The sequence below is a fragment of the Chionomys nivalis genome, chromosome 22 (assembly GCF_950005125.1).
Source record: "Chionomys nivalis chromosome 22, mChiNiv1.1, whole genome shotgun sequence".
NCBI classification, from domain to species: domain Eukaryota; kingdom Metazoa; phylum Chordata; class Mammalia; order Rodentia; family Cricetidae; genus Chionomys; species Chionomys nivalis.
This window is the reverse complement of record NC_080107.1, coordinates 46,735,389-46,761,291: the sequence shown is the minus strand read 5'-3', so window position 1 is coordinate 46,761,291 and position 25,903 is coordinate 46,735,389. Positions and strand designations below refer to the sequence as shown.

Sequence of the window (25,903 nt, the reverse complement as noted above, 5' to 3'; positions counted from 1 at the left end):
GGTCTCTCTTCCCCAGAGACAGACAGCACTTCCGTCTTTAAGACATAATTACTGAGGCTAGCTTGATTCTCTCAGTTATAGAAAAGAATTCCAAACTCAGTGAGCAGAAAGAGCTCCTGGAGAGATTCTTCCTTACTGTGTGGACACTTCTTTGGGACTTGACTTTAGAATTTACTTTAAGGTGTGCTGGAGTAAGACTTAGATTTTCTTCCTACTAAAACAATAATTAAACTAGCCAGATATGCACTAAATCCCACTTGACCCCCAGGAACAAGCTGATGTGCAGGCGAAGTCGAGCTGTGCCCTGACTGCAGCTACAGAAGACCATTCATCTCTCCTCCAGCGGAGCCCTCAAAATGGAGATGATAGAGCCTTGCGCTAACTGGATACAGATGGGCGGAGAATGTGCACAGAATGTGGAGCAACTGGGAAAGTAAGCAGCGTATTAACTAAAGATGACTGGCTGCTCAGATGCCAATTTTGGGGGACAAATAAACCATCTCCTCCCTCCAAATGTTAGACTCTGAGCTCATGCCATCCATATGAGGCTCCTCTAAGGGATCCAGTTCCTGAAGTTCCGGGGAGGGGACAATGTCATGAGTACAGCTTGTGGCAAAGGGAAACACAGTCTACCTGTGGGGGCACTTCAGGCCTTTGACAGGGTAGAAAAGGAAAGAAAAGCAGGTTAGAGAACTGAAAGCCTCCATTTCTCCCTCATTTCTAGAAAGAGAAAGACTAGAAAACAGTAGAAATCAAAGTTGTCCTAAAATAAACTTCACATTTTTAGTCTTATCTGAACTCCTAGATCAAACAGTCAGGACGCCTGGGCACCACCAGGCCTGTGAGTGCTTCTGCCCTTCTGGAGAAGGCAATAGTCCCCACAAAAGGTCGACTATGTCCTAAAGGGCTTGGCCAGGGCCCAGCCCCCAGCCCCCTCCACTCATCCTCCCCATTTGTCATCCTTTTAGATTAGAACCAAACACTAAGGACAACAGGAAGAGGGCATGGAACCAGAGGGATGAGAGTAAAGCAGGCAAAAGCAACAGGCTCCTGACCCTAAGTTTATGCAAAGAACTAAACATGAGGAGCTCTCCCACCAAGCACCAAACTGGACGCTCTAAAAACTCCTGGAAATACCAAGCAAAACCATTCTTTTCCCCTCCTGAAAAGACTGAATTTCCAAGACCTCTTCGTGGTCTGCAGAAAGGTGGGGGTGGGGGTAGAAAGTTCACACGAAATTCTGTACCCATAAATGGTAGAGCGGGATCCCTTTGTATGCGGCACTTGGTGGAGGCCCACCTTTGTGACACATAATTCCCACTTGGCAGCGGAAACTCCACAACGTGGGCTCACGAGGACCCTAAAGACTGGCTTTTTTAAACTTTCTGGGCGGGAGCGGCACCAAGCGCTAGGGCCTCGCCAGCACCAGAGCCGCTGCTCTCCCTGGGGAGTCCGCTGGGCCAGCCAGCGCCGCCTGCGGCGGCCTCAGAAGGAGAAGGCTGGGGACCAGGGGCGCGCAGGGCAGTCCGGGCGGGTCTCCCGCTCGGGTAGGGGTTTACCTTCCAGGTAACAGCTGGAGGACGAGGAGAGCCCCTTCTTGGATTTGCAGCCCACCAGCTTCAAGCAGATCTCCAACATGGTCCCGCGGCCGCAGCAAACGTCCAGCTGCCCCGCCGCCCCGGGCCCCCAGCCCCGCCAGGCCGCGCTCGCTGCGCTCGCCGCGCTCCCAGCCCCGCCTGCGCCCAGGCCCGCGTCCCGCCTCCCGCCTAGGCCGGTAACAAAGGGCCCTGCGCCCCGCCCCGCCCGCCTCTTAACCCCTTCCTGGCCAAGGGAAAGCAGTGGCCCACGACCTCCCCAGCTGCCCCGCGACGCTGGCACAGCTCCTGCCGCGTGCTGGGTTGGGTAAGGTCGGTGGAAATGCAAATTCCTCCCGAGTTACCAAGACTAATCTCGTTTATATTGGGGGAGCGACTGTGATTAAGCCTAAAGTGGGTGTCTGAGGAATGTGAACAGTCAGGGCTAGAACCCACAGGAATACCGAATACCGGACGCTGCTCCAACCATTCATTTCGACCAGGAGATGTGAGTTTAAGCTTAGGGAATTCCGTCTCCACAGTGAATGTTCATTGTGGGCTGGAATGGCGGCTGGCCCTTCCTGACCTCATTTTCTGGAGAACTTTCCCTCTTTCTGGTGCCATGGGCAATCAGTGTTTGAATCCGTTTCACAGTGGCACTGAGTTCTTATCTTTTCCTAGAAGCTGGCTAGAGCAGGTTACCAACAAGATTTTAACTAAGCAATAATCATAACAGAGGGCTACTGGCACAGACTGAGAGTCTAGATTGGTGGGAAACATGAGGCCCCCCAACTACAGTCAATAATTTAATAAAACGTCACCCAAGTTCCAATGACAAAGGGAAAATAAACTTATGAAATAATGTCACATAACTAAAAATCTGGCCCACTTCCTCTAGCATATGAAGAACAGACCTGTAGCAGGATGGTCCTCTATAAGACCACCCCCATGTGCCTTGCCAACCACAGGGCATGTGCGCCATAATCCTGAGAGGAAAGTCAGGTCACGATTCTTCATGTGAAAACCCGAAGATAGGCACTCTGTCAGGGTCTGCCTGGTTCCAAACTTTGGCCTCTGGACCAGTGGGGTAGGTGCCCCTCCCACTAAGAATTTAACTTCCAAGCACTGGATAGCTGGATTTGTGAAGTTTATCATGACCTGTTTCAGAGAAAGTCTTGGTTAAGGGACCCTAGTTCCAAAAGAAAGAAAAGCTGGGCAGTGGTGGCACTCAGGGGGCAGAGGCAGGCCTGGTCTACCAAGTGAGTTTCAGGACAGCCAGAGCTACACAGAGAAACCCTGTCTCCAAACAAAACAAAACAAAACAAAGTGGGGAGGGGCTAGCCTACTCTACAATGCTGAGAGCTAGGGCGTCTGGGTCACCAGGCGCTGTGAAGGAACAAGGTCTCCACTTAGGTCTGCCTAAATAGCCATGTCTGTCACAGGCCTCTCAACAAGGATGCCATGCACTTTTTGAAAGTGAAATTTGTCTGTGCTGAAGCCCAGTCTTGGCTATTAGAGCAGGTGCCAGAGCAGGCCTCATGAGCACCCAGTGCCTACAGAACAGATGCCACTCCATCATCTGGAGACAAAGGACCAGAGTGACCAGGAGACAAGCATGTCAACTGGATACGTTCCTGATTCTGGGAAAACATTTTCTGTGAGAAATGCTGGCTGACTAGTGTTGTCTTGAACCTTCCACCCTCCACACAGGGCCAAGGATAACACTGAGAGGTGTGCTACCAGCACAAACACAACAAATGATGCAGGACCTGTCTGTTCTGCTACAATTTTGCAAGTTCAAGGGTCTTGAATCAGACTATAACGAAGTCTGTCATATAGCATATCAGATCACAGGGCTATATTCAGATTGGCAGCTAAATGCCAAGATCTACACATTAAAAGGCACTCTGAAATTCTAACCATACCCTTAAATACTGCTCTCTAATACAAGTCAGACACTGATTCACATATGCTGGACTTCACGCTGGGATTCAGCTTGTTTTTAAAAGCACATGACTACTGCTAATATTCTGCTCTATGACTACAAGTCCAAACCCTTTATAATTTAGACATAAAACTATTCATTGACAGGCCTGGCAATACAATCTAAGTGGCAATGATCATGGTAGCCATTACCAAGTGGCACAGCAATACAAAAGACTGAGCTACTCCTTCCAGAAACAGCTTTTCTGAACTTTGCTGAGATGGAAAGGGCACTGTGTGCAAGCAATCTCACTTGTCTCAAGGAAGAAAGGCCTGAGGGCTGCACCTCTAGTCAGCCCAAAGTAGACAGTCAATGGCTGAAAAGTAAAACAGGTCAGGCATGGGGCCATGCTTGTAATTCTAATACTTGGGAGGCAGAAGCAGGAACATTGCCACAAGTTCAAAGCCAGCCTGGGATACAGCTAAAATTCTAGACCAGTCAGGGCTATATAATGAGACTCTTTCTCAAAGCAAATAGAAACAAGACAGGTAACAGAAGCAGAAAGGAAGATGAAGGACCAAGGCTTATGTGCTGTGTCACTGTCATCTGGGAAATCTACAGACTTGTGCTATACAACCAGAGACCTCAGAGTGGCTTGAGAATTCTGGGCAGTTTCATTCTCCCTGTCCATACAATAAATAACTAAATGTAACAAAATAAAAGTTTAAAATGTATTGCTAGAGGCCACCCAGTCATGTTGAAAGTGTGGTCCATGAATGAACCAGACACCTAAGCTGCTGTGCCTGCTCAGGACAGATTGCTGTCTGAGTTGCAGCCTACTGCATCGACTGTGTGGGAAAAACTGCTAAAGCCCCAGAGGACCCTGGGCCTCTGAGACAAGGGAAACACTGCTGTTGGATTTTATCAGGGATGGGACAGATGGGGATGGATGGGTTTCATGAATTTAGAAGGTACTCATCTGAAAACAACCTGTAGATTTAATAACTATGTCACAGCAGAGGAAGTAAACAAAAAGAAGACTCTGAAGAGTTTAGATTGGATTTATTTTAAATTTTGGGTTCAGTCTCTTAAAAAAAAATGGGGCAGGCATCCACCATAGCTCTCTGGGTGGCGGGACTGGGGAGGGATGGTGGGTGGAAGGGGGGCAGGTGAGTCTGACAAGCGGTCTGGGAGGGCCCTCCACAACTGAGTCCTGCATTCTTGTCAGCACAGCTGGTCATGCTGGGGCACAGGGGTGGCTTGTTTCACAAGCATGGGCCAACACAGCCCAGAGCTTCCAGTCTCTCATTCATCGGCCGGTTTCTCTAGCTCGGTGCGTGTGTCTGAAGTGTCTGTCCAGAGAATCAGACAGCTGAATCCCTCACAACAGCCATAGCACTTTACTGCCCTACAAGGGAACATGTGCCCCTGTAAGTCTCAGAACATTTTCGCCAGACAGAACTATTTGTTGGTCACCACTCATGGGTCACTAAGGTCCAGTGACTCCAGCCTGGGAGAGCCAAGTAACTGACAAGGCCAAGCAGCAGAGATTGGATAAGCTTGGACATGTTGGAGATCTGCTTTTAGCTGGTGGGCTGCAAATCCAAGAAGGGGCTCTCCTCATCTCCCAGCTGCTACCTGAAAGGTAGACCCTGGCCAGGGTTCAAGGACCTGCCGGGGCTGTCTTGCCCCAGCCTTGTGTACTCCCTCTGAGGCCACTGCAGCAGGCACCTGTGGGTTCAGTGGACTCCCCAAGCCTCATTCACAGCTTCAGCTCCCATGCAGTTCTGGGAGTGATCATTAAGAGTGGGCTGACACTGAAAATAATGCACAGCAAACTGAAGCATCGTTTCCCAGAGGACCCTGCATCAGTTGGGGACAGCACTCATCATGAGCACTCAGAATCAAGAATGACGGGAGAACCAGGCAGTGGTGGCGCACACCTTTATCCCAGCACTGGGGAGGCAGAGACAGGCGGATCTTTGAGTTTTAGGCCAGCCTGGTCTATAGAATGAGTTCCAAGACAGTCAGGCCTACACAGAGAAACTGTCTCAAAAAACTTAAAAAATAGGCTGGGTGGTGGTGGCGCACGCCTTTAATCCCAGCACTCGGGAGGAAGAGGCAGGTGGATCTCTGTGAGTTCGAAACCAGCTTGGTCTACGAGAGCTAGTTCCAGGACAGGCTAAAAAGCTACAGAGAAACCCTGTCTCGAAAAAACCAAAAAAAAAAAAAACCAAAAAAAAAAAAAAAAAAAAACAACTTAAAAAATAAAATAAAAATAAAAAAGCCCAATCTGAGCTGGGTGGTGGTGGTGCAACGCCTTTAATCCCAGCACTCGGGAGGCAGAGGCAGGTGGATCTCTGGGAGTTCGAGGCCAGCCTGGTCTACAAGAGCTAGTTCCGGGACAGGCACCAAAGCTACAGAGAAACCCTGTCTTGAAAAACCAAAAAAAAAAAAAAAAAAAAAAAAACCAATCTGAGGGACTCTGGGAGGAATGTTGGGTCTGGAGGCTGTCCTAAGGATAAGAAATAGGTTAACTTTTGAAGGGTAAGACCACTGGATGTGGATCAGGAGCAGCATCTTGGGTTCAAATGTCACAAAGCCTCATCTTTCATCTAAAGGCAGCCCCCTCCACCCCGCACCTTCACCAGCCCCCCCTACACATAGCAGTGATGCTCCTGGTCTACTCCATCCCCTTCGGATGTTTAGGCTGAGATTTTCAGTGAGGGCCCACAGCAAATTCCCTTTCTAGAAAAATCTCATAATTTGGGAGGTGGGAGCAAGGGGAACAAGAAGCCAGTCAGTCAGTCTAAGCTAAGGAGACACTGTCTCAGATACAAAACAAAAACCTTATTTTATATATACATATTTCTATATACACATATGACCTTATTTTATAATTAAACAATATAAACATTTTTGTTCAAACAAATCTTCCAGTTTGATAAAATGAGTAATATTAGTGTGCTCATGTTATTTTTTACTTTTAATCAAAATACTATATATACTTGGTTACAAAAACAAGCAGTTTTAAGGTTCTTTTAAGAAAAGATTAAAATTGCCGGGCAGTGGTGGCGCACGCCTTTAATCCCAGCACTCGGGAGGCAGAGGCAGGCAGATCTCTGGGAGTTCGAGGCCAGCCTGGTCTACAAGAGCTAGTTCCAGGACAGGAACCAAAAAGCTACGGAGAAATCCTGTCTCGAAAATAAAAAAAAGAAAGAAAAGATTAAAATTAAGCCTAGGAATGGTAGCGCTCACCTTTGATTCCAGCACTCCAGAGGCAGGTGGATCTCTGTGAGTTCAAAGTCAGCCCAGTCTACAGAACAAGTTCCAGGACAAGTCAGGACTATAACAAAATAACCCTATCTCAGAAAGGGTGAATATGAATATATATATTCATTGTTAAGAGAGAATATGCATGCCACAGCATGCTTATGGAGGTTGACGGACAACTCTGCAGACTCAGCTCTCTCTTTCCACCTTTATGTGAGCTGAACTGAACTGGGAATTGAACTCAGCACTAGGCTATATTATGTGCTAATCACCTTTAACTGCTTGAGCCCATTTTTTCCTTAGAATTGTCTCCTAATTTCTATTTGTTATTATTACTTAGTTCTCCCTCTCTGAAATTACTCCCAAAATGGCACTGATACCCTGGGAGGATGCTTTTAACCTCCTTACTGCCTCCCCTCATCTTGCATGTTATGGTCTAACGTAAATTTGATTTTCAAGTCTTCTGTTAAATTTTAAATTGTGGTTATAATGTTTTATTTTATTTGTTTTTTGAGATAGATTCTCTTTACATAGCCCTGGCTGTCCTGGAACTCACTATGTGGACCACACTAGCCTTGAACTCACAAAGATTCACCTGCCTCTGCCTCCTAAGTGCTGGAATTAAAGTCATGTGCCACTATGCCCAGGTAATGTTTTTTTTTAAATATTTTATTTATTTATTATGTACACAATATTCTGTCTGTGTGTGTTTATGCCTGAAGGCTAGAAGAGGGCACCAGATCTATGTACAGATGGTTGTGAGCCACATTGTGGTTGCTGGGAATTGAACTCAGGACCTTTGGAAGAGAAGGCAATGCTCTTAACCGCTGAGCCATCACTCCAGCCCCCCAGGTAATGTTTTTATAAGTAAAAAATTGATTGATTCTTAGGACTTTAGGGACAGCCTCAGCTACACAGTGAGTTCAAGGCTTGCTTGGACCATATAAGACTCTGCTACACCAACAACAGATTATAAACAATAACAAAAGCACTAATTTTTCTCCTGCTGTCAGTAGCATGTGTTCTTTGATGTTGTGCTGTCCCTGAGGATTGTGAAGAACCATTCTTTTGAACTCCTGTATTGTCTCTATTCCTACCAAGTTCTTGTCTTCTTTGTATGTATTTTACTCTCTGTTACTATTTTGAGACGTCTCTAAATATTCAATGAAATTTGACTGCTCATTCATTATTTACAGACTTGAGACTGAAGCCTTGTATCTCAAAGAGGCTCAACACCTAAAGAAAGACTCTGAGGGAAGGAGCTGAGCAACTCCTCCCAGTACTGTACTGGTATCTAGAAGATACTTTTCTGGGGCCTTTCCTTTTTTTTTTTTCTCCCAGAAAGAAGTACTTCAATCTCCTCTCTGTTAAGGCCTTACCTAGCAGGCACTGGAAGAGGGGCTGAGAACCTCACTAATGTAGACTTTCAACAACAAATCCTGTTCTTGACCACTCTACCATCAGTGCACTCGCTCACATCTTACTACGGGCTTACTCTCAGAACCTAGGCTGTAGCACCCTGCACTGTCTGCTACCACTCTTGGCTGCCTCCCACTTCCTGAAAACGTTGTCACTTCTGTTATTCACTTCTGTCTCCTTCTGAGCTCCTTTTGTCCTTAGACATCTTCAGTTTTAAGAAACAATCTTTCTCTGTGGGGCTAGTGCTTATACTCTGAGGACTCAGGAGTCTGCACCAGAAGGATTGTAGTCAGTCTGAGGTAAAGCTGGGCTCCACAGTAAGACTGTCCCTGGAAGAGGGATGGGGAAACATTCACTTCTCATAAACAGTTTTGTGCATCTTACAGGCGATACAGCTGTGACATGGAGTTCACACAGCATGCTGGTGGCAAGAATAGAACCCAAACACCCAAATCCCTCATTAGACGACATCTACTAGATCCCATAATTAAAAGAACATGATGGGGATGAGCTAGTCACGCAAGCTCAAGGACCTGAGTGTGGACCTTCAGCACCCACCTAAAAGCTGAGCATGGTGGGACGTCTATAACCCTGGTACTGGGAGGTAGAGCCAGCAAGACCCCTGGTCTAGTCCAACCTGGGAGCTCCAGGCTTATTGAGAGACCCTGCCTCAAAAAATAAGATAAGAGTAAATGGAGAAGACAAGGTTGGCCTCTGACCGTAACTCAAACCACACACACACACACACACACACACACACACACACACACACACACAGAAATGTGCGGACACAGAAATGTGTAGGGTATGATAAAAAGAACACAGGCCTGGAAAACTATTTAAAACTTGTTGCCGTGAACAGGTCTCAGATCTCAGCTTTGCTGATAGAGGACCATTCAGGCTCTAAGTTCTTCAATCCATTCATATCTGCACCTTTAATTTAATTGCAATTAAAGTTTAATTGTAAATGGGAATATCATTAAACTCAAATAACACGGAGCACTCTTGCTCAATTCAAAAGCTTGAATCCAACTTGAAGTGATTTTCATGTGTGCACAAATGTCTGTGTTCTTGTACTTGGGTATGTTCTGCAGTGAGGCTCAAAGAATTTTGTTTCAAATTACTAAGTCATGTTTGTTTTCTTCTAACCTGAATAGTGAATAAAATTTAAGTCTCCATAGCCAATATGGTGGCACAATCCTTTAAGTGCTAACATCCTTGCCTTCAGAAGAACAAGACAAGAGGATCATGAAGTCTAGGTCAGTACTGCTGGTAACACTCCCACCCATCTTGTGCATGAGCACACTCACACACAGAGAAATATCTGTGAAACAAAATGTCTCATGGGGGATCTTAGGGACCAAGTAGATATTGTTACCCTATCATTCTTTTGCTTTAAGATCAGCACTGTGTTTGACTACTGGGGTTTGGTTAACTTGGAACTGGAAAGCTAATGGTTAATGCCTTTCCTCTCCTTCCCTAAGACTAAAGGAATCTGCGGAGCAGCAGCAGAACTGGCCTGGGAGATCACATTACTTTTGGGGGTGGGGAAGAAGGCAGCTGGAGAGAAGTGTAGAGAGAGGGCTCCAAGGGAAAGAAAACAAGCTGTCCAACCCGCTCCACAGTGTAAACCCAGCAGGGAGGAGGGAGAAGCGCCATGTTTACTCAAGTTATCAGGCCACAGTACCCTCCCTTGGTCTGGCAGCCTAGTATCCAAGAAAGCGTAAGTGTGGTACCTGCGGAGTGCAGATCATGTTCACGTCTTAAAAATGAGCAGCATTGACTGTTTTATCGGCAGTATTTTAGACACACATAAGGATGGGTGGTCCAGCCTTCCCTCCACTCAGAAAAGCAAGGACAGTATTGAAAGAGACAGCCTATTCTTTCTCCTTAAAGTGACAGACTAGATACATCGGTCCAGAGCTACATCATAACAGGGAAGAGAGGGCTGCAGTTGATCCTAAAGACTGCTCACCAAAGAGCACCGTGCTTAGGGCCAGAAAAGGGCAGGTCTGGGCTCCTGGGCCCCTAGGAAACTAAGCTTGCCGCCCTAAGTTCACCCGGTCACCTTCCCTACCAGTTAGCACAGAATACCCATATCACAGGATCTCCAAGTGATTTCGCATTCCCTAAGTGTGACAGTAGTGGTTTTGTGTCAGCCAAAGAACTGATTCCTGGGCGTGTCTGTGAGGACAGTTTTGGAAGGGATTAGCCTTGCTTGAGGTAAGGGACTGCACTCATCCTATCAGCAAGGGACCTCACAAAGGCAGAAAACGGGAGGTGGCATTTGCCTCCCTGCACCTGGCTTCCTGAACACGACAGGATCTTCTGCCCCCCATGCCCCCATTTCCAGCCCTTCAGTCTCACACTGCCCTTGGCTCCCAGGCTTCCTGGGTCTCCAGCGTGCAGACAGCGTGGGCGGACAGTGGGACCCCGGAGCCTCTATTCTCATGAGCCAAGACTTCTGATAAATCTCTCCATAACATAGGGAAAATGGTGTCAGTGTGAGAAACCAAAAGCCAGGTATTCTACCATGGATCTAATGCAGAACTGCATTCAAAATGCAGAGAACCCTTCCTGCCCTGCCAGACAGTGTTAAAACTGGTTTAAAATGGGCAAAAAAGTCATGTTACCTATAAGCAAAACAAATGGCTGATAAGCACCCAAAATGAGCACAGGTTAGGCATGGTGAGACACACCTTTAACCATAGCAGGTTCAAGAGCAGTCTGGTCTACATAGTGAGCTTCAGACCAGTCAAGAGATACACCATGAGACCCCGTCCCACCAAAAAGTTTAGCATCAATGTCCAAGGAACAGAAACACTGTGAGCTCCCACCCCATGCCCACCCCAAGGGCTACAATAATAAACCAAGTGCTAACAAAGATGTAGGGAAAAGGAACTGCATAGTCCTTTGGAAAGGAGTTTGGCAGTCTATTAAAAATTTTGAGATAGCCGGGCGGTGGTGGTGCACGCCTTTAATCCCAGCACTTGGGAGGCAGAGGCAGGCGGATCTCTGTGAGTTCGAGGCCAGCCTGGTCTACAAGAGCTAGTTCCAGGACAGGAACCAAAAGCTATGGAGAAACCCTGTCTCGAAAATAAAATAAATAAATAAATAAATAAATAAATAAATAAATAAATAAAATTGAGATATAGCCAGGTGTGGTGGTATACCTTTAGTCAAGCACCCAGGAGTATAGGCAGACAGATATCTGAGTTCAGAGCTCTGTGAGTTGGAGGCCAGCTTGGTTTTTGTTTTGTTTTGTTTTGTTTTGAGACAGGGTTTTTCTGTGTAGCTTTGTAATCTGTCCTGGAACTCACTCTGTAGATCAGGCTGGCCTCAAACTCACAGAGATTAACCTGCCTCTGCCTCCAGAGTGCTGGGATTAAAGGTGTGAGCCACATCCCCACCCCAAGTTCAGTATGTTCTACATAAGTTCCAGAATATCTAGGGTTACATAAAGAGATCATGTCTCAAAAAAAAAAAAAAAAAAACAGAAAAACAAAAGTTGAGATAAAACATTGTCCCAGCAATTCTACTCCTAAGCATCAACTGAAGACAAACAGGAGTACATCCAGACAAAAACATCAGCCTTATTCACTAAGGCTCCAAGTGGGAGACAGCCTAAATGTCCATCAAGTGGCAAGTGAATAATCAAAACTTGTATCTCAATAATGGGATAAAATTCAAATAATGGAATAATATTCCAATAATGGAATAAAAAAATGAAAAGAAATGAGGTACTAATGCATATGCTACCACGTGAACACACCTCCCAATTATGATAATCGGCTGGGGAGATGGCTCAGTCACTGAAATGTGTGCTGCACTTTAGGAGAACTGAGCTCCATCCCTGCACCCTCAGACAAAGCCAGGTGTGGCAGCATGCACTGGGGAGTGCAAACAGGATGACCTTCCAGTTAGTCCGGTGAGCTCCAGGTTCAGGAGCTGCCTCAAAAAATAAGGTAGACAGAGACAGAGGAAACAGCCAATGTTGACCTCTGGCCTCTGCATTCATATGCACACATGAATCCAAACACACACACACATGCCCGGTAAAAGAGAAAAGGTAATCAATCACAAGAGAAGACATATTGCATGGAACTCTGTTATATACAATGTATAGGAAAGACATATCCATAAAAAGAAAGACATCACATCTGTGGTGCCTAGAGCTAGGGCTTGGCACAGGGCAGACTGCAGAAAGACAGAAAGGTCTTTGGGAAAATGAAAATGCTTGAAAACTGAGTTGTGGTTATAGTGTGTACACTACACATTTACTAGAAATTACTAACTTATCCACTAAAATGATAAACTTTATGTCATAAATTACACCTCAGGAAAAGTGCTAATAAATCATTGGGAAAGCATTGTATTCTAGGACAGACACCTTTTTCTAGTTGAGTGTCATATAGAAAGCTTAGAAACACTAGTGTGGATGGCTGGCTCCCTGCTGCAAAGACAGGAAAGCCAAGTTCTGTGTGTTGTTGCTGGCTGGTACTTGGCTCATTTTGAGACTCATTTAATGAGGCCACGGAACTATCCCTCTTTCCCACACTCCTGACACCTTCCAACAGCCAGTACAGATACAACAAGGGTTTCTGCTAGGGACTGGGGGAGGGGTGCTGCACATACAGATGAGGCCATCAAGATAGTGGGAGCAAGAGACAGCGCTCAATCAGGCTGATCACAGGAGAGACACAGGAGAAGCCAGTGCCTGGTACAGTGGGGACCAGCGGCGAACAAGACTCAGAGTATGCCTCCCACTCAGGAAGCATGGGATGCTCTCAGTGGCACCCTAGCTTCCTACACTGAGCCTTCAGAGACAGAAGGCAATGCTCACATACACCACGGTTCCGAGTGCTGAATTCTTGTGGAAACCAATGTTGCGGAATTGGATGGGGTCAAAAAACATACATGACTTAAGATCTACTGCAGGAAAATGTTTAGATAATAAACACAATGTTCCTAAAATTCTGAGAAGCAGCCTTAACCAATTAGCTATGGAGATCAATTAACAATTAGTATTTCATGAATCACAGACTTATAATAAACAAAGGAATTTTGAGAATCAGACAATTAGGAATTTTCAGTCCTGGTGAGACACTCGCTGGAAAACAACACTTGTGCAAGTCTGGACTTGAGTTCATTCCCCCGAATTCATTTAAAGGTAGAAGAAGGGAATTGACACCCAAAAGTTGCCTTCTGACCTCCACACAAGCACCGTGGTATGTGAGTAACAATTTCCTTTACTGTTCAGCTTCTTCTCTTCCCAGGCAGGCAGGAAAGAAGTGCAGAGAAGCAGGGCCTGGTTGAGTTTTTTTCTGTGGAGTCAGCTCCCTGCTCAGGGCTCACTTACCCAACTTGACTTACAGGGTATAACCACCTGTCCTGTACTTGATCTATGATCTGCCTCAGGTCTGAGTAAAGCTTTCCTATCTCTACTTGTCAGGGATCTTTGGAAGGTGACTCCTGACATTTTCTTAATTAGAAAGAGTAAGTCTTACAGATTCCTGAGGCTGGGCTCCCCTTCCCTAGGTTATATCTACACCCCAACAACACTTGACAGACACTCAAGCACACACACACAGCTCACCACTGACAGGTGCACAGGCCAGAAGCCCTCCGGAAAAGCAGTGCCATCAAGTTGCAGGTGAGGGGCAGGAGTCGGGGCTGTATGGGTCTGCTGAGGATGGAAGACACTACTTCCACTGTTTAGGGGACGAAACCATCCTTTGTCCCATTGTACAATATCATGCTGGCAGCACCATATGGTACAGTGTTTGCCTTTCTCATTTCCTTTTCTCAAGAGTCTCATGGGGAATCTGGCAATATTCGATAAGAGCCAAAATTACAAACACGTTTGCCCTCTGACCCATCAACTCTACTTCTGGAGATTTACTTTACAAATTTACCCTGCCCCAGCACTGCTTAAATATCAAAGGTGCCATCATCAAGTTAGACTCTGGTTAGCTTTCCAGTGGGGTGCACGAAGACCCCCAGAAGTATGTGGGTATTTGTCACAAGTGAACAACTGCCAGACCCTCAGATTTCACTCATTTCTTCTTTGACACTGATTGTCAAGATCCTGACTTCTGACTCCCTTTTCCAATGTGGCTTCTATATTCCTTCTCAAAAACAGGGTGCCACCTGTGTCTTGATGGCTGTTAAAACTCCCAGGCATCAAACATACAAATGAGGCTACCAAGATAGTGGAAGCAAGAGACAGTGCTCAAGCTGATCACAGGAAAGACGCCTGAGAACACATCACCACAGAAGGAAGTGTATTAGAAAGAAAGTAATTAAAATGCCATTAGGAGGCCAGAAAGATGTCTCACAGATAAAGGCTCTTGCCAGCGAGTGCAATGGCCTGAGTTTGATCTCCAGGATCTACATGGTGAGAGGAGATAACCGACTCTCATAGGGGGCCTCAGATCACAACACATGTGCTGTGGGACACACACATGCACTCATGTACATACACACACACACAACAAACATTTTTAAGTCATAAGGAAATGAACACTGAACATTGTGCAAAAAAAAAATAATTTTGTTTTGAGACCCTACCAAGAACTGGTGTTCCCTAGGCTCTAGGACAGTGGTTTTCAACCTGTGGATCATGACCCAACTGGGGGTAGAAAGACCCTTTAACAAGGGCCGCATGTCAGGCATCCTGCATATCAGATATCGACATTACAATTCATAACAGTAGCAAAATTACAGTTATGAAGTAGCAACAAAGTAACTTTATGGTTGGGCTCACAACATGAGGAACTGTATTAAAGGGTCAAAACATTAGGGCCAAAATGGGTAAAAGGCATGGTCCCAGAGCTAACATTCAGGTTGGGAAAAGACACAATGACCTAGGAAAGTTCAGCTGTTTAAGTTGTGGAACTGAAACACAGAAGGAAAGGGTGTTGGACTTGGGCTACAGGTTTAGACAAGGTGACCATAAAAACCATCACTGAAGATGACAACTGATGCAGTGCTGTCCTGGCAAGGAGATCATGTGCAAAGGCTCTTGGCAGGGAAGAAAACAGAGAGGTTGAAGAAAAAGCAGAGGCCAATATAGTTGGACAAGAGTCAGCAGGGAGACAGTAGATTCACTGGGGGCAGCAGGGAGTGGGAAGATGGCACCAGGCCTGGCATGGCTTTTGTCCAAAGGATATAGGAAGGTGCTGGAAGGTTTGGGAGAGAGGAAGCAGGAACAGGAGCACAGGCAGAAGATTAGACTGGCTGGTGCAGGGAGAAGAGCTGAGGAGGGACAGCAGAGGCTAATGGGATCAGTGAAATGGGGGCGGGGGAGAGGGTGTGACTGGACATGTCTAGAAGTGACGGTTAACCAAGAGGCTTGTGTGGAGCGAGAGAGTCATGGAAGACTATGATGTGAGCACATACACACATATACAACACACACACCAAAAAAAAGGGACAAAGATAAGAACATTAACCAAAGAAAGCTTAATGGGATATGAAACAAATATATACTACTTGATTTTATCTTTTGTGTGTGCATGCACGTGGGGAGGGGGCTGCACGTGTGCAAGCACATGAAAAGATAAATTTAAAGATAAATCTGGCAACAATGGAGACTGAAAAATACTACAGAGAAACTAGAAGTTCTAAATTAATGGGAAAATGACTATATTTGGGGATTAGACAACTCCAGACGCAATCCCAACCAAAGATCCAGGAGGTTTCTAGGAGAAATGAATCAGCTGAGCCTCAACAGGCAAATATGAAGATTTAAATAGACAAAGCAGCTAGCAATAAGATGGGAGGGAGACTGACAGTCGGCTACAGGTCTCACTATAAACTAAAATAGTCAAGAAAGTGTACTGGCAACAAGATGGAGAGCAGAAAGAAAACCCTTACACATCTTCACCAGATCCCCAGCAGTGATGCAATCTATGGGGAGGAGGGCTTCTGTGAGCAAGGGGGTGGGGCTCATTCTACTTCCTGACTGCCACAGTGATTAATCAGTAGCTCCCAACACCATGCCTTCCAAATATCAAACTGTCCTCTCCTGAGGTTGAGTAAATTCTGAGTGACAAGACCAGAGTGAGGACTCTTAGGTGGCATCTAGACAAAGTTGCCCAAGAGTGTTCAGATGCTGGCTAAAGAATTACTGGGGCATGGTAGGGTGGCTAGAAAGAACACAGTGGTTAGGAGTACTTGCTGCTCTTGCAGTGGACCTGGGTTCTGTTTCTAACACCCAGGCTCAAACATCCTGTAATTCTAGGGTATCTGACACCCTCTTCTGATTTTGAGGGCACCCACAAGCATATGTGCATACACACACACACACTTTAAAAAAAAAAAAACAATTATCCAGGGGCTGGAGAGATGGCTCAGTGGTTAAAAGCACACTGGCTGCTCTTCCAAAGGTTCTGAGTTCAATTCCCAGCAACCACATGGTGGCTCACAACCATCTGTAATGATATCTGGTGCCCTCTTCTGGCATGCAAGCATACGTGCAGACAGAACACTGTATACATAGCAAATAAATCTTAAAAATAGAAATTATTTGGATGTGCTTTAGTGGAAACTTGACATTTAAGCTGGTGGGTCCAGCGCAGTAGATCACCCTCTTTGATAGGACTGACACTCCTTCAATCAGCTAAAGGTCCCAAGAGTGAGACGCGTGCCAGAACTGGGAATTCTTCCTGCCTGGCTACCTGGACTAGGTAGGCCCTGTGCTTCACCCTACCACAAGACTCACTGCGACAGCAGTTCCAACTGGGCCCAAAGCTGACAACCTTCAGCCCACAAGAGCAGGGCCTGAGCAACCTTAGTAATTCCAAATCTTTAATATAGATCCTTACTATGCTACTATCAGTTTTCAAGATTGTGTGTGTGTGTGTGTGTGTGTGTGTTGATGTGCGTATATGTAGAGCTGCCTGTGAAAGCCGGAAGAGGGCACTGGATCCCCTGAAGCTGGAGTTGCAGTAACAGGTTGTTACAACTTCCAAATGAGAGTGCTAGGAACTGAATATGGACCCTCTGTGTGAGCAGCAAGCATTTCCAACTGCCTCACTGCACATCTCTTTCCACACACAAACATGCATACCACTGAATTCAAATATTATTTAGTTTTTTGTGACAGGGTTTCTCTGTAGCTTTGGTGGCTGTCCTGTAACTAGCTCTTGTAGACTAGGCTGACCTCAAACTCACGGAGATCCTCCTGCCTCTGCCTCCCGAGACCTGAGATTAAAGGCATGTGCCACCATTGCCTGGCAATCATTTATTTTAATTATCAACTAAAATAAAAGTTTAGTAGTCTGCTATGGTGGGACATACCTAAATCCCAGGAAATGGGAGGTGAAAATGGAAAGATCAGGGCTGCAAGGTCATCTTTGAATGCTGAGTTCCAGACCAGTCTAGGCTACCTAAGATCCTATCTTGGAAAAAAAAAGTTAATAAAAGTTTCTAGGCACAAGAGAAAACCAATAATTTTTCCCTCTATATGTCACTTAATATATATATTATATAATAATATACACTGTCACTTAAACAAGTTTTCAGGGAGTGAAATGTAATATGGTTTAGAGGGGGGCCTTTTAAAGGCCATATCATGGCCAAGCTCTCTTTTTTTTTTTTATCAGAATCATAAATAAATAAGTAAAATGATCATAAAGAAATATGAGTATGTCCATAACAAGTGTGGTTTGTTATTTATTCTTAAGGAAAGTGTTCAACTAATGAAGAAGCAATGATGAATTTACTGACAATGTTTTTTTTTTAATTTATTTATTTATTTTTTAAATATTTATTTATTATGTATACAATATTCTGTCTGCATGTATGCCTGCAGGCCAGAAGAAGGCACCAGACCCCATTACAGATGGTTGTGAGCCACCATGTGGTTGCTGGGAATTGAACTCAGGACCTTTGGAAGAGTAAGCAATGCTCTTAACCTCTGAGCCATCTCTCCAGCCCTTTACTGACAATGTTGACTCAATATTAATAGCTTTACTCTTGCAAAGGATAGATAAATCTTTAAGTAAGGTCTGGAGAGATGGCTCAGTGGGCAACAGCACTTACTGTACAAGCATGAGAATCCTAGTTCAGACCTAGCACTCCCATACACACCTGTAACCCAGCACTGTGTGGAAGAGATGGGGAACTGGGAGGTACTTGCCATCAGCCTAGCTCCAAGTTCAAATCAGAGACCCTGTCGCAAAGGAAAAATGTAGAAGATGATAGAGAAGGACACCTGATATCTTGCTCCAGTCTCTTTAGAACATATATGTGTGCATCCAGTGCACACACACACACATACACACACATACAAAGGAAAAACTGCAAACCAATGACATACAAAAAAGGGAAGCAGAATTGAGTCCCCTGTCTGTGTTACTCACCTCAGATAATGAATTCCTTTCCTCTTTATCATAAAAGTGATTTATTAACTATCTGACATTTAGGGGACTTATGTTCATAAAATGTTCCATATTTTTACAAAGTTGTCTTTATAATAATTTTACTTATCATGTGTTTCCAAATTACTGCCTCTCCCAGCTCTGTCTGTGGCTTTGCCAGCACAGCCCCAGCCGGCGAGAATGCACAGAGAAAGCTCAGCAGCCCTGGCTTAGTGAATCAAAACGGGAAGCCAGGAAACAGGAGTCTTGAGAGGAGTAATGTAACCCTGGAAGGGAAATGCTAGGAGCTGCAGCCCTCACTGCGTCTTGAGAGAAGATTAAGAATTCAGAATTTCCACAACGGAACTTTAGAATATCCAGGATGCAATCAGAAATCCTGGACACACAGGCACCTGGAGACCAAGACATAGCACAACCCAAACAGAGCCCTACCTGGTCTGGAGCCGTTCTCACGCTGTCACACTGATGCACACGAGAAGGTACATTCCCAGTAAGTGAGTGGAAACCTCACTGAGGACAGAAACCCCAGCAAGGGGACAGAGACAACACAAAGAACTCGATGGAAAGTCCAGAACTGAGAAAATTAAATATAAGAAATGAAAATTCCACTACATGTGCATAACAGCCGACTGGAAGAGGGAGGCAGAGGAATGGAATGCCAAGAAAGATGAGTAGAAGCAGCCAGGGTGGCTCATACCTGCAATCCCAGCATGTGGGAGGTAAGGATTATGTATCCAACACCAGTCTTGACCTACACAGTGAGTCTTTCCCCCTACAAAAAGGAGTCGGGGTAGAAAACCAATATGACCAAAAGGAAAAAGACTGAAAGAAAAGAAAATTAAGTCAGAGTAAGTTCTAAATGATACCAAATGGCAACATGGGGAGTGAAAATTGCAATAAAGCAGAAAAAGAAAGAACACGATTCTAAAGAAACAAGGGTCCCAAATTGTTTAAACTTAATGACATATAGAAACTTGATGCAAACCACTAAATGAACACCAAGAAGAAACAGAGCAAGCCACAAATCAAACACCCAAGCCTCTGTCAAGGTCCTTTTTTTAAAGATAGAGTTCTCATGTTGCCCAGGCCAGCTTTAAAGCCACAATCCTCCTGTGTCAGCCTTCTGGGAAGCTGAAATACAAGTATACACCACCAAGATCACTTGGTGATGAGCAAATTTCAAAAGCAACCATAGGATGATGTAGCAAAGAAAGGGAACACTGACTTATCAGAAAATAAGATGACCAAGAAAGCTGAACTCGGGTCTACAGCGATGGTTCAGCAGTTAAGAGTGAGGGCAGCTTTTGCAGAGGGACCTGAGTTGGTTCCCATCACCCGTGTCATGTGGTTCATAGTCCCGCCTGTAGTTCTGGATCCAGGGACTCCAACACCTCTGCCTTCTGTGGGCACTGTACCCTCATGTTCATACCCATAAAGACACAGACACAAATACAGAGCTCAAAACAATTTTTTTAAAAGATTTATTTATAGTATGTATACGGTGTTCTGCCTGCATGAATGCCTTCAGGCCAGAAGAGGGCACCAGATCTCATTATGATGGTTGTGAGCCACCCTGTGATTGCTGGGAATTGAACTCAGAGCTCCCAACCTGGAGCCTTCTTTCCAGCCCACCTCCCCCTTCCACCCCTACAAAGAAAATCTTTAAAAAAGAAAGAACATTTTTAAAGCCTGAGGGGAAGGCAAGAGACAAAAAACTAGTTAACTCAATGTTCTGGAATGCTGTGCCTAGACAAGATACTCCAGGAATGGAGGTGTGGGCTGGGGTTGTAGCTCAGTGGGAGAGCACTTTCCCAGCATGAGCAAGACCCTGTCTTTGATCCCCAGCACACAGAGCAACAATAACAAAACAAAAGGATAAAAGTAAAACAAAGGAGCTTGGAGAAAAGAACGTGAGGGGCTGTAGAGGTGGCTCAGCACTTACAACACTGGCTGCTCTTCTAAAGGACCTGGGTTCAATTCCCAGCACCTATAGGGCAGCTCACAACTGTTTGTAACTCCAGTTCCAGGGGAATCTGACACCCTCACACGCATGTACGTGCAGGCAAAACACTAATGCACAAAAAATAAAAATAAACCATTAAAAAAAGAAGAAAAGTAGATCCAAGTGCAATCCACGGCGAGACTGAGCTGAGACACTAAGAAGGAAGTTCCTGAGACAAATTAAGGGGATGGGATGTGAGTTGGCAAAGCAACTACACAGGTCCACAGAAAACAGACCCAGAAGAAGAACACTATGTGAGCTACATGGAACTCACATTTACATCATGAGCAGAAAGTGGTCCTTTTGTTGGTCTGTGTATGGACTATGAAACCCCAGATGAGTTAAACCCAAAGAAGAGCACACCAACCCAACACACACAATGAACTTGTGGCAGTTCTGCAGACTGAACCTAGGGCTCACACAAGGCAAGCAGTCTATCAATTGAGCTGGATCCCCAGCCCTGTCAAACTTCTAGAAACTAAATAGAAATTGTTGACATCAGGGAGATGATGGCATCTGGCTCACTGGGAAAGCAAACAGTAACAGGGTTTTTCTTCCAAAACCACAAAGGCCACAAAGCATCAAGAAATCGCACATACAGTAAATGTGTCCTTTATAAAGTAGATGTTGTAGAATATTATTTTAAGGTGTGTTTCTTTTGTTTATGCTCTGGAAGATTCTTTGATAATGCAAAGATGTGTTTGATTAAATAAAATTCACCTATAGTCTGGAGGCTGAGTCAGCAAGTAGCTGACAGGAAGTTGTGGGGAGGAGCCAACTGGAGAAGGGTTTATAAGGAAGGGAAAGAAAAGGCAAGGCATGAAGACATCTTGGGAGACACCAGGTGAGGTACGGGAGTTGCTTGCTATTTAGCCTCTTTGTGAAGCAGGATTCTACCTTAAACTTTAAATCTAGAGTTCTTTAGCAGGACATAGATTTAGATAAATTCTCTTAGGTAGCTTTGAAAGAGTGGGTGCCTGAGGGAACAGAATTTCCTGAGGCTGCTGCTCCTGTGACCTAGCTACTGGTGGTAGCAGTGGAGCTGCAGTTGCTGACTAGGATTAGCCACAGCTTAAAAGGCAGCAACCATTAAGAAAAAGAGGACAATTGGCATGCCAATGGTGGTAGAATCACGCAGAAGGAAGGGTCATGCCAGCTGGCTTTGATGCATTTGTCATCTGGAGCTCTCAACCGCTGGCTCCGCTGAATCTTTGATCTGAATTTCTCCACTCTAGCAGTCTGTTGCCCCTTGCCCAGAGAAGTCAACAGTATTGGTAAGAGATCTGGGAAATCCTTTAGGAGCATAGGAGTTAGATATTATTGAAAAGAAAATTTTTATGTTAAGGGTGGGAAACATAATGCAAGGTGCTAGGACTCTCTATACTTTTACCTTAGAAGGCTTAAAGTTAGAAGCAGAATATGGGAAGATAAATGATTTAACTGATACTGATATAATACCAATAATACAGACTATCAGTATGGTAATTAACATCTTATCAATAATAGCCTTGATGTTTTTCTGTGTTAAATATGACAAGTGGATTAAGAGAATGAATGCCTTGGAAAGATATACTAATGAAAAAAACAAAATTGCTCAGACACAGACAAATCTAGAGCAGAATTTGCCACATCATTGCATTGTGGAATGGGAGAGGAATGGCCTAAGGTAATTAGAACACCAACTTTAATATATCCGGTTACTGTCCAACAACAACCACCAGATAATAAGCATTCCCAAGGCTATGCAGAAGTTAATTGGAACCCTGTAAATACGTTAGACTTGGAGTTAAGGAAGTCCTAGTTTCATATGGTATGCATTCACCCTTTGTAAGACAGACATTAAATTGATGGGCAACTAAGAATAGAATTATTCCACAAGGATTTAGTTTCAGCAGTGTTGGAAGCTGGTACTCAATTACAGTGGAGAATTTGGTGGACAGAGCCAGGGCCCTGGAATAATAACGAAGGAGGGCTAGGCCATGAGATTTTCCAAGACCAAATTCTTGGTGAGGATAAGTGTGCTGATTTGCAAAGAACAGTGTATGTTGGGTGGTAACACCCTGATTCTATGCTGTGTAGCAGCTTTGAATGCTTGAAGGGTCAAGGTGGTAGAATCAAGAAAAAGGATTGAATCATTTACTAAAAGTATACAAGGCTTGAAAGAAGCTTTCACTGATATTTTGTACAGATTAGCATCAGCTGTAAATAAAATGATATTTGATCCAGATGTGAGACAAATATTAACTGGATCTTTGACTTTTGAAAATACTAATGTAGAATGTAAGAGGGTGATTAGGCCATTAAGGGCAAACTCAGCACCCATACAAGAATGGATCAGACATACAATTGATACTGGCCCCCATACTTCTAAAAATGATACCTGGATAGGAGAATTGCTTTCTAAAAATATGAGGAAAAATCAAAACGTTAGGTGTTTTAATTATGATAGACAAGGTCATCTGAAAAGGGAGTGTAGGCAAATTGCTCCTAGAAATAATGTTTATAATAAAAATAACTCAAACAGAAGGCCCAGTCTTTGGGAGTGTTCTGAAGGTATGGCAAAGGCCAGCATTGGACTAATGAATGTAGATCAACAAGGGACAGATAAGGTAACCCTCCGCCATTGGGAAATTCTCGGCAGGGCCTCTTGCAGGCCCCAATGTCAAATGTAGTTCAATTATTCCCTGCCAGCATTATGGAAAACTCTTCACAAAATGATTAAATGCCTGTTGCTAAAAACATATGGTTCTGGATACCAGAATAGTTTTAGAAAATAAAACAAAATTTTCAGAAGAAACCATAAAGCAAGTATTTTGGGAAAGTTTTATAAATGAACAAAGGCCAACATTAAAAATATGAATAAAAGGCATAGAATTTGAGGGTTTGGTCGACACAGGAGCAGATGTCATTAAGTCATAATAATTGCACCAAAATCATGGCAGCCAGGTTGGCCTCTTTGGGAAGTATGTGTTCAGCTTTTAGGGACTGGCAGCTTGTCTCTAGTAAAACAAAGTACAAGATGAGTTAAATACATAATGCCAGAAGGACAGACAGGAAAATTGAAACCATATGTGGCTAACATAACAATGAATTTATGGGGATGTGACTTATTACAGCAATGGAAAACACAGATTAAAAAAATTTCCCCAATCTCAGAAACAAACTATAAAATGAAGAATGCTTATGGGAGAAATAGTAAAAGATACTATCAAGGACAGTCGCAGACCATTCAAGCTGTACATAAGCAGGGCATAAAAGCTGTGGGTATTTCAATGGTACTAGCTGCCCTACCTTTATAATGGTTGACTGACAAACCTGTTTGGGTATAACAATAGCCTTTGACATTTGAAAAATTACAGGTCTTAGAACAGCTAGTAAAGGAGCAGTTAAATGCTCAACATATTGAAGAATCAACCAGTCTTTGGAATTCTCCTGTGTTTGTTATTAAAAAGAAATCTGGAAAATGGAGGATGGTAGCAGATCTAAGAGCCATAAATACGGTGATTCAACCAATGGGCTCTTTATAGTCTGGAATTCCCTTGGCCTTTTTAAAATTACCCAAGGGATGGCCTATTATAGTGAATGATTTAAAAGACAGCTTTTTTACTATAACATTACAACAAGAGAGACAATTTGCCTTCACAGTGCCTATTTACAATAATTATCAGCCTGTTAAGAGATATCAATGGAAGATTTTCCCACAAAGGATGTTGAACAGCCCCCACCCTGTGCCAATATTTTATGGGACAGTCATTAGAAATCATTCGTGTAGTTTCTTCAATCTATAATTTACCATCATATATGGATGATATCTTATTAGCTGATTCAAATGTAAATACTTTAGAAGAATGCTTGAAGAAAATTTTGCCTTGCTGGGGATTACAAATTGCTTCTGAAAAAAATACAAAGAGGACTAATGAGAGAACAAGCAGAGGAGGATGCTAGGGGCCAGCCACCCAGCCAGCCATGGAGTAAGCCTGAAAGTAAGATATACAAAAGTAAGAAAAGGAAAAATCCCAGAGGGAAAAGGTAGGCAGGGTAATTTAAGTTAAGAAAAACAGGCAAGAAACAACCCAACCTAAGGCAGGGCATTCATAAGTAGTAATAAGCCTCCATGTATGTGACTTATTTGGGAGCTGAGTGGTGGGTCCCCCAAAATGCCAAAAGAATAAAACATCATATAACAAGTAGAAATTCAGATATTCCCATATGAGAGAAACTTAGAATCTGTCACAGTAGATGGCAAAAGCTTAAAGAAAACAACAGAGAGGGTCCCCAAAACACAAGGGAAGAAAGTTGACACAGAAACAAGTGTGACTCAATATGATGCACCTTCCCCATGTCACCTCACCAGCACAGAGCTGCTGGTGCCACTGCCCGAAACTCACCACAGCACTGCATAAGCCTAGGGTGAAGGGCCCTGGGAGTCCAAACACGGAGCTGAGTATCAGCTTCAGTGAAGCATGAGCTGGATGAGTCCTCAGCTCTCCACATATTGTACAAGGTGCTGAAAGAGGACATTTAGGGCCGCTATCCTAAATTCATATTCATCATGAGTTATGTGTGTGTTTTAACCCTTTTCTGTTCTCTTCTTTCCTTCTTTCATCTCTCTTTCTCTCCCCCTCTTCTTCCATTTCTTTATCTAGTAGAGATGAAATTCACAGCATTGAGCATGCTAGGTAAGCCTTCAATCAACCTACAATCTCAGATCCCATTCTTTTTTAAAATGTCTTTTCTTTCTTTTTTTTTTTTCTTCTTTTTGGGTTTTTGAGACAGGGTTTCTCTGTAGCTTTTGGAGCCTGTCCTGGAACTAGCTCTTGTAGATCAAGCTGGTCTCTAACTCAGAGAGATCTGCCTGCCTCTGCCTCCTGAGTGCTGGGATTAAAGGTGTGCGCCACCACCGCCTGGCTTAAAATGTCTTTTCTTATTAAGATTATAATATAATTACATTTCCCTTCCCTTTCCTTTCCTCCCCCCAAACCCTCCCAAACACCCCTCTTGCTCATTTTCAAATCATGGCCTCTTTTCTCATTAATTGTTGTTACATGAATATATATATGTATGTATGTGTGTATGTATGTATGTATGTATGTACACACACACACACACACACACATATATCCATCTCCCTAAATATAACCTACTCAATCTATTCAATGGCACTTATATGTTAGTTTCCAGGACTGACCATTTGTGTGTTTTCCCTGGGGAACATTGTTTCTCTCAATCCCAGCATTCCTTAGTTGCCTGTAGTTCTTTGTGTAGGTGGAGGCCTCATGGTCTCTGCCTCTGCACTCCTCCCTGTTCACTTGAGCTTGTCTACTGC

General features: G+C 44.2%; 1 protein-coding gene across 3 annotated transcripts in view; it reads right to left on the bottom strand.

Moving 5' to 3' along the window:
• Abl1 (ABL proto-oncogene 1, non-receptor tyrosine kinase) overlaps positions 1-25,903 on the bottom strand; it is a 129,533-nt gene that overhangs the window by 43,408 nt on the left and 60,222 nt on the right. Inside the window, exon 2 of one of the 3 annotated variants that reach the window (XM_057754842.1) lies at positions 19,273-19,347. The exons of 1 other annotated variant lie outside the window; for it this stretch is intronic. In XM_057754842.1, coding sequence (XP_057610825.1) covers positions 19,273-19,347 — 75 coding nt within the window. Of the gene's footprint in view, positions 1-1,559; positions 1,723-19,272; positions 19,348-25,903 lie in introns of those variants that run through there. One more of the 3 variants, XM_057754844.1, reaches the window with a different exon arrangement.